At 43.9% G+C, this 9658-nt stretch overlaps 1 protein-coding gene across 4 annotated transcripts in view; it reads left to right on the top strand.

The window, feature by feature from the left end:
- Positions 1-412: 412 nt before the first annotated feature.
- tafa1b (TAFA chemokine like family member 1b) overlaps positions 413-9658 on the top strand; it is a 136728-nt gene continuing 127482 nt past the window's right edge. For 3 of the 4 annotated variants that reach the window (XM_086168644.1, XM_086168643.1, XM_086168641.1), the window contains exons 1-2: positions 416-807; positions 4875-5011. In XM_086168644.1, the coding sequence (XP_086024770.1) occupies positions 4888-5011 (124 nt within the window). In that variant the 5' untranslated portion in view covers positions 416-807; positions 4875-4887. Of the gene's footprint in view, positions 808-4874; positions 5012-9658 lie in introns of all 4 variants that reach the window. The other variant, XM_086168642.1, reaches the window with a different exon arrangement.

Below are 9658 nucleotides of genomic sequence, written 5' to 3'. Positions count from 1 at the left end.
AAAAAAAGAAGGGTGGGTTAATAAAGCATGCTTCATTTGCTGATGAAGTCTTGATGCAGGAGTGGGCAGTCTTGCTTTAAGACATGTGATCTGACTCTCTCTCTCTCTCTCTCTCTCTCTTCTCTCTCTCTCTTTCCAGCTGGGTTACATTGTAATACACACACTCTCACTCTGCCTCCCTGACACAGACACTCTACTTAGAGCGCCGGAGAGAGGACTGAGGCTCACACTATCGCACAGCTTCTCAATGGGGGGACGCGGCCAAGAGCAGACAGAGCAGTCATTCCAGTGGATCCTTGTGCTGCCTGCGTGAGAGCGCGACGACAAGTGCAGGGAGGTAAATCATCCCCCCCCCCCCGTCATCACAACATAGGACTTCTACTGACGGAGAAGAGCCAAACACTGAAGGGAGGAGATTTTTTTTTTTTTTTTTTTTTTTTTTTTGCATGTTACAGCAGTGACATGACCGGCATCCCAGCCCATCAGACCCTGGACAGTTTCTGACAAAGACCTCTGAGTGTTTTTTTGCTTGTGGTACCGGGGATTTGGAAAGAAGTGGCCGAGGGAGCGTTTTTTTTTTTTTTGGAGGGGGGGGGGAGGAGGGGGCCGCGGGGGTCCAGAGGAAGGGATTCCTGTGGACAAGACCGGCATCTCGGTCCCGGCGTTCGCCTTGATCCGATACTGGAATTCCCGGCAGGACATTCTGGGTTTCAGAGCATGGATGAATATAAGAGAGAAGAGTGAGTCTGCTGTGCAGGCAGCGATAACTGAGCTTCTTCCTTCCTGAAAAAAAAAAACACTGCTCAGGTAAGGGTGTGGGACTTCTGGAAACCCCCCGAAAAAAAACAACTCCTTGTGTTTTGAGGGTGAGCTGGGTGGGGTATGGATGGGAAAAACTGTGCCTGAAAGATACCTACCCTTCAAAAACAATGCTCAGATAGAGAGTGAGTCTGACTGCTGGAATATGTTGACTTGGATACTGTTTGCATGCAGATTTGAAAAGCAAAGCAACACCCTGTTTTCCATCATAATATCCTCCATTTCAACTAAATGTTCTGCAACTTTTCCTCATCTTCACCACCCAAAACACATCTTAATGTAATTTGTATCTGGAAAGAGTCCTCCGTTGTGTGGAGGAAAAGGTAAAAGTTTAGAATAGGTAGGCTAATTGGAGGGGGAGGGGGGGGGGGGGGGGGGTCACTGCTAAAGGTTTCGATCTCAAGAAGCACAAATGGTATGAAAACAATGTTGCGTGCAGGAAGGCGAGGTTCGGCGGCAGCGGGCGCGTTTGCATTTTCTACTCCAAAGTCTTTGTTTTGCATTTTAACGTGATCTTTGTTGTGCGGAGAAAAGTGGTTTTAGTAAAAGATTGAAATAAAATAAAATGGCTTTGCAAAGATCGATTCAGTTCTGCCGGCTGCTGCCTCCTTTCGCACTCAGGAGTTCCTTTTTTTTTTCTTTTTTTTCTTTATGCTCGCTGACCCTTAGATAAAATGTCGGCCGGAATCACATGACGCGTTCGGACAGAAATACTTTACAATATCTGGGTGGAGCAGGCGGTCTTTGCAGGTGTAACAAATGGTTTTGTGCACGAGGTATAAACATGACAGAGACGGAATATGCTGTGGTTAAAAAAAAAAGAAAAAAAGAAGAGAAAAATACACCCATGAGACCAGTTATTTCCACCAAACCAGGGATTAAGGGGGGGATTTAGAGCAGGGGTGGGGATTTACAATGTGATGTTAATAATTATATGCTTAATTTTCCCTGAATTTTAAGCAGTGTCAATGTCAGAGAGGGCAGACAACACATGGGAGACCTTTAGAAACCTAATGGCTGTGACAGAACTCCCTGATCATAACACGGAGAATATGAGCGAACGGCCAAGTCGGCGGTGTCGTTTAGATGTGATAAAGTAAAAAAAAAACAAAACATGTTGAATGCAATAAAAGCCAGGCTTGATATCCTAGCAATTTTGGCAGACGCACTCTTTTTCTATATCTGTCCAAAAGCTCTTTATTCAAATGCAAAAATCCCATGGTTTGTACGGACTGAACAGCCTCCCTGGTGTTTTTGCGGTTCTGTATACATTTGTTTGCGCTGTAAAGATGAAATGATGGAGGAGCGAACTACCACAGAGAACCTCTACCTCTGTGAAAAGTGACTTGTGTAAAAACAAATGTCAGTGTCAGCGTTATCTAAGCCAAGCAGTGCTCGGGGACTTGGGCGGAAAAAAAAAAAAAAAGGGAAAGGAGGAGGAGGAGGAGGAAGGGGGGGGAAACGGAGCGTTAAACTGATAATCAGTCCGAGATTTCCTAATAGAATATATGGGGCTGGTAAGGAGGGTTGTCGCGGCAGGGAGGCTCAATGCACTGCAGTTTGGTTTAGTGGAGGCGGGGTAATGCTTTTAAAATCCCCACTGTGGGCTCTGGAATGAAGAGATGCACTAATAACACCTGGAAAGGAGGAGAGACTCATTATTTTATGAGAGCTAGGCGTGTCTCCATATGCCGGCACCCACTGGCCATAAGGCTGCTGCTAAACAAACCAGCCACGTCTTCCTCTTTTCCATGCTACACTTCTAAACGATCCGTTGAGCCAAAAAAAAAAATAAATAAAAAATAAACCAAAAAAAATAATAATAATATATGAAATGTGTCACTATCTGGCCAAAAAAAAAACAACCCCCCCCCAAAAAATTTAAAAAATAAACAAAAAATAATAATAATAATATATGAAATGTGTGACTATCTGGCCCCCAAAAAAACAAAAAAAACATTAAAATAGAAAGTAAACGGGAATCATTTTTCAACAAGCTTTATGATGATAAAACAGTCAAGTATATATGTATTTATTTAATGTTACAAATATTATTATTGTTAAAAAAAATAATAGTAATTAAAAATAAAAGGGGACACAAAAAGAGTTTGTGCTTTGGTTTTACGATACACGCATGGAGTACATAAAGGGAAGCATTACGGGCATTTTGGTCCATATAGAGATCGCTTGTTTACCGTGATCGCCAATATTTACTACCTGTGGTTATTATTACTTTTATTTCCACTTCATTTTTGAGATGAGCGCCTCTTTCACCCTCAGGTTGTGCAACATCCCTGCTGGTGTGATTGTGGCAGGATACCACAGCGCACGTGGCGAGCTGGATGACACAGCAACACTTTAAACCTTGTCAGTCACTGTTTTCAGCATGTCTGCATTTCCAGAGAGAGATTAAATGAAATAACATCAGTTAAATTCTTCATTTTTTTTTTTTTCGATCCATCTTTTTTTTTTTTTTCCTTTCTGGCTAGACACAACTCACGTCATGTCGCTGCGTTCAATTCTTATCCAGCTTTAAATCGTTTTGCCCTCAAATTTAAGAATACTAGCTCTTTACCAACATTTAGATTTTTCTCTCATCCTTTTTTTTTTTATTTTATTTTTTTGTCTGCAGCCGAACACACTCCCTGCTGCAGGGTACCTTCTCCCCTTGAGGGAAGCTAAAGCATCTCCCTGGCAGGCGTGTGGATGTCTGTTACTTTAGAACACCGGATTTGGCGTGAAACGCTTTTCTATGAGGGGGAGCGCAAATTGAATTGATTGTTTTAAGTCAAAACATGAACTCCTGATCCGTGACTACAGGGTAGTGTGTCGCCCCGGGCGTCGTCCTCTCGCCGTCTGCGTCGGCCCTCAGACAGCGGAAATTCTTCGGAAACAGTTTTCGGTGCATCGGTCCGACACCTTCTGATGTTTCTACAGCAGAGCTTCCCTGCGTTTTACCTCCTTCCTCTTTGCAGCGCGTCCTGGTTTTGGGGCTACTGCACTTTCCGGCGGGGCAAACCCCGTCTCCCGAAAATCAAATAAACACATTTACAAAAAATTAACATGAAACCCAACACGTTGCGAGGGCAGATTGTTTTTTGTCCCGCAAGTATTTGACGTAAAAATGTCCTCCCGCTGCGACTAATCTCTTTTCGTTGGAGCCAAACCACCACGTCGCTGTCAACCACAAACATTTGTTTATTCTCCGCGGTTCATCCCGAGCCGGGGTCGAACAAACGCATTCGTCTGATTTACGCCTGAAATCGGCCGCTTCACAACGTCAGTCATCGAAATCGGTGTTCGGGATGAAAACGATATTGAGAGCCGTCGAGCTCGACGCCATTCGAATGCCATTCGCACAAACATCCAAAATGATCTTGAACTATCGGAGTAAAGACGAGGTCGAGGTCTGACTGTGTTTTTGCGGGGATTGAAGGTAATGTGAACATTCTCAAAGCATCAAGGCAATTGAGAAACCATTACAAAGACTTTAATCGCGTTGAGACGGACACAACGGTTCATTTTCGCGGTGCAACGGCCTGAATATTGATTTAACAACCGGGCCGGTTAAACACTAAATACTTTTAATTCAGAGAGGAAAGCAATCTGGGCCATCTGCACTATAAGCCTCAATATACTTGTTGTGTTCTTTTTGTTGTGTTTTTTAATTGAAACTACAGTTATTTAGAAATTTGATGCTGAACATTATGCAATGATTCATCTCCGCCACCGGTGGGATTTGGTGCCGTTTCTTTCCTTCGCATAGTGAGCTCCCGCATCTTAAATCAAACTTGCTTTGAGCGCCGATCCCATTCCCGCCTTTTTTTTGTTCTGTAATGAAAACACGATATTTATGTACATATCCTCAAATAAATACCACGTCGGGTCCAAATATTTCAAACGGCAAAGGAACATGTGACAATATATATTTTTCCTCTTCGTTTGGAACCGCACATCTAATGAAGTAGAATGAAAATGTTTGTTGTAAACACACAGAGCCGCCTATAATATTGCCCCGTTCCTGTCTCCTGTTTGTCTGTGTGCTGTTTCTGCAGACTCAGGCTCACTATGTCCTGGTTGTTGGCCGTGTGGATTAGCCTCAGCTTCCTGCTGCTGTGCCAGGCCACTCTCTACCAGACCATCCAGCAGCACCACGTGGCCCGACCCGGCCGCACAGACATCCTCACCATGGGTACGTGCACGTTTTTCTGTCACGTTTACGCTTGTCGGGATACCGCCAGATCCCCCCCCCCCCCCCCATAGCGTTGGCTGCTCACAACACGGCGGCGGCGTCAAACCGATGCTTTCCGTCTGAACGATTCACCACGGTTCCGTAGTGTAACGTGATGATTCACCGCCATCGCGGTTGTACAAAATAAGCAAAGCGGATGATGACTAATTGTGCTTCTAATTGCGTGGTGCCTCCTCAGATGCAGACGCGCGTGTGCAAAGTTGGCCTTCGTCTGGAAAAAGATATGGCTATTTCACTTTGATGCTTTCTTCCGCGTGACTCCAAACATAGACGCTTCTTCCCAGGCTACGAGTTAGCCGAGATGATGTTCTTTTTAAGGGGCGGGTGGCGAGAAATTCTTGACTACCGCACCCTGAATCTTGTTGGCAGACTGTTATGACAAGCTGTAGGCAAAAACCCCTGTTAATGCGCTGGTAGCCAAGGGAGCTTTGATCAATGTGGCTTAGATGGAAATGACAATTATGTTTCCCTCTTTTGCTCTGGAAACCTTTGGCAATTAAGGCTGACGCCTTCTGCACCGCAGGGGCAATGGATGGGGGGGGGGGAAGTAGCGTAAGGCTGGGGCGGATTTAATTCTACTGATTATGAAAAAAAAAAAAAAAGCTTAGCGCGGATGCTTATGGTGTGTGTGAGGGGAGCGTTACAGGAGAAATAATGTTTTTCAGATGGAAGCAAAGGCTTTCTCTAAGCTTCTAACAATGAGCGTGGCTCCCATGTTGAACCCCTGGTTGCCGAGTGGCGCTCTCCTCTGAAGCCCGGCGCCTGTTAAGCAGATGCTATCTCGCGCTCGGTCCTCCGTCTGTGATGCATTGCGAGCGAAAAAAAAAAAGAAAGGGGTTGAAGCGCAGCGAAAGAAAAAAAAAATCCTACTTTGAATTCTTCAGCCTTATGGTAGAACACCGGCGGCTTCCAGAAACAAGTCGCAGAATTGGCTTACATGGAAACAGCTGACACATCCGTCCCGTGATAGATAGGAAGTTCTCAAAGTAGCCCGGCGCTGTTAATTGGAACAAGAGGGTGACGGATGAGCGACGGAAGAATTCTCGATGAATTTTTAAAAGCTAGCTTTCGTTTTTTTTTTCTGTTTTCACTTTCCCTTTCTTTTTTTCGACCGGTTGACAACCGGAGCTCGGTGCCAATGATGTACAAGGACGTGTACGACTCTTGTGAATAATGCAACGGTCCCAAAAGGGAAGAGAAGGGGTGGTGAAAAATCCATCCGCCAACCTTGCGGTTGGAGCGGGGTGGTTTCGTCGGAGAACGTTCCCCCGTCAGACGGATCGACTCGCGCTCGGAGGTACGCCGTTTTCCTCACAGAGGCCATTACGACGCGGTATTCCGCGGGTCCCGCGGGGACGCCGGCGGCCTTTTTCAGGACGCGAGCGTTTGCGCGGCACAGATGGCCTGACGGGCACGCGCTCGGTCGACTCGATCTTATTAAGCCTCGGATTTTGTTTATGAAATAACGGGGTTATAATCAATTGTATGATGGCTCGCTGTGTATTTTTTTTAATGGAATTACAAAGAAGTAATAGATGGAAACAATGGAGGGAAGTTGAATCTGTGACAGAAAGAGGTCTCGACTGGTGTTGACAATCCTAACGCGTTGGGATATTTTCCAATCATAACCAGCAGGCTTCTAAGGGATAAAAATAAATCTATTAATCTCATAGAAACACTCCTCTAAGTTTCTGTTGCCGGCCAACTGTACAGCTTACTGTACATCATGTTTTTTTTTTATTCCGAGCGAATTAAGCTGACATCAATCGGACTCGGCCGGGCGGCGGCGTTAACTGATCTAACCAGAGCTTCTTTTCGCCGAATTGAAACGCTATGATGAATATTTGAATTGGGATTGATTTTATAATTGAGAAGCTCTCCGGTTTCATTGAGGCCAGGACCCTCGGATATAAATAGAGAGGGGTTATGTCGTGGCACAAAAAAAATTAAAAAAAGAAAAAAAAAAAAAAATCCTTTGGCTTTCATGCTTAGCTGTTTCCTGTTATCAAATAATGTTTTCTGTGTCGAGAGGGTGATGAAAGCTGGTGATATACAGTTTGTCATACAAAAACCAATATAATAAACAGATGAATAAACAGCGGTTTATCTCAGAGTCACACTTGCAGGGGATTTTATACCAAACTTTCCAAATTAAATGTGGTGCAGTTGTTTTGAGCTGAACAAGAGTGAATAAAGACAATGTGAAGTGGAGGAGGTTTTACTTTTAAGAATAATCTCTTGGCGTAGGAGAGAGAAAAAACCTGGAAAAGCATCCCGATTCAATGGCCGCACGGTGACTTATGGTGACCTGCGCACGTGAAATGGGGGTCACGTCGCGCTTGTGTTGCAAATGCGGCTTCGTCGGGGATTTGAGAACACACACCCCTCCGACGGCGACGCGAGAGAACAACAAGAACGAGGATGCAAATAAAGACGTTTTTGTTTTTAAATGCTTCACGAGACAAATCGGCATGTTCATCGGCCGAAGCGGTGATTGACTAACTAGTCGTCCGGTTGTTTCGTCACTTGCTCTGGAAGCGGCGCCGCTTCACGAAGCCTCCCCGCTGCGTGAACCGCCCGAAGATTGATGGCGGCCTGATTCCGGGCAGCCAATTCTGCTCTCTCAAGAAATAATCCACTACGCTGACAGATGAGCTGGATGTGACATGACACACACACACACAGACGCACACACTCGCATATACGAGCAGTCTCCCCACCTGCCAGCGCAGTGAGCGCGAGTGCTCGGTGCCAAGATGGCTGCGCAAACCAGGCCACTGTTGACAGCCCGCAGCATTAGACTCATCCCAAGTCGGTAAAAGTGTAAGCAATTTACATCAGTCGGTTCGTGGAGATTGTTTGTCAATGTCCGACGCTTCGTGTCGTCCAAACATTGTTACACGCCGTCGTTATCGAGGATTACGCTTATTTAAGCTTATTCAACTGAAGTCTACATCAAGAAGTCGTGATGCATTATACCCACAGGGACGTCTGGAAACAAAGAGTACTTAAAATGTCGCTTTATTTTATTAAAACTCTGACAGGGAGGTTCATGGGAGTCTCAGATCTATTGGTTCTCATCCGGGGCGTAGATGTGAAGCTAACTCCTCCAAACCCTTTTTTTGCGCTTTGAAAGCGTCCTGCCACCGCTGTTTAGCTGCGACGCCGTCGTCAGCCTTGATGATGCGTCGGCGCGGCGGAGATGTGCTTTATTACCGAGCCTCGGGCCTTTTCATCCAACGTGATTAGACCCAGCGCCGTTGCGAGTGCCTTGTGATTTTGTTAGCAATGTCACAGCCAGAGTTGATGTTAAAACTGCCCGGGATTGGCCGCCACATTGCGTTATACGTGATATACCAGAGAGGAGAATTGAAATCAGGTTGTGTTGCAAATATGTCATATAATTTATGTCTGGTAAGATGCAAGTTGCTCAGTAGAACTGGTTATAATTTATCATTAAAGTTACATAAATAACTAAAAAATTATTTGGACAAGAGGGGATGTGTGTCTGACTCAAAAACCCTTGTTTCATGTAATCACTGCAAAATGATAATTCATTCATTCATAATTCATCAACAAATCAGCATTGATGGTTTGTAGAATTTTTTTTTTTAAACTTTATTTCATGGTACTAGATTGCATTAGCCAGTTTCAGATTTCTCAATGAAGTTGTACTGATTCATTTGCAAACGGGCTAAATTTGTTGCATGTATTTAAGTCATTATTTGCTAACCCATTGATCCGATTGACAAAAATATTTTATTCAGGCCATAAAATGGACGTAAAATATTTAATATAAACATGATTATTCCAGACAAGAGCTTGAGGCTCAGTCAGGTCTTGATGTTGTTGTTAAATCATATTGATAACATTATGTCTCGTCTTTCCATGTAAAGGGGGAGTCGCTCGAAGATGCCGGGAGTCAAATGTTGATTTAACAAAGCTGTAAATGGGATAAAAGTCCGGGAGCCATATGCAGTACACCGGCAGCTGGATTGATTTTTTTTTTTTTTTTTTTTTAATTGTCTTTTTCCATTGCTTATAATCGCTGCCTATGAAGACGCATTCATTAATTTATTATCAGTTTACTTATAAATCTAATTCATCTATTTTTTTAATTAATTTGCAGGCATTAAAGAAAACAAAAACAAACAATTTATCATAATAATGTACATTTTACGACTTAAGAGATCTGGTTCTCGTAGATTTCCGATTTCTTTCTACAATAGCATCTCAAAAAAAGATAACGTTGCATTTTTATTTGTTTTTATTTTCTCAAGAGGTGTGAGAGCTCTGAGAAAGGGATCCATATATGATACTGACCAACCGAACAACTCGCGGCGACGTCTTGCTTGTGTAATCGGTCGATGTCGTGTTGATCCGTTAAATCAGCGTTATTTACAACCCCATCCCACCGCGGGGACTAATTAGCTTGGGAATGGATGGTAAACCTAAATTCAATTAAGTCCCATTAGGAGAATAGATGATATGGTAATCATGTTTTGGTAAAGTGGCTAAAAGGAGACTGATTAATGTGACTGACAGTGTTAGCTCATGTGGAAAAAAAAAAAGAACATTAAAACGCTG

Source organism: Fistularia commersonii, chromosome 21 (genome assembly GCF_037954325.1).
Source record: "Fistularia commersonii isolate RoL2024-O1a breed Wild chromosome 21, RoL_Fcom_v1.0, whole genome shotgun sequence".
Taxonomy (NCBI): domain Eukaryota; kingdom Metazoa; phylum Chordata; class Actinopteri; order Syngnathiformes; family Fistulariidae; genus Fistularia; species Fistularia commersonii.
Note: the sequence above shows the minus strand (reverse complement) of the source record. Positions and strands in the feature narration are given on the sequence as shown.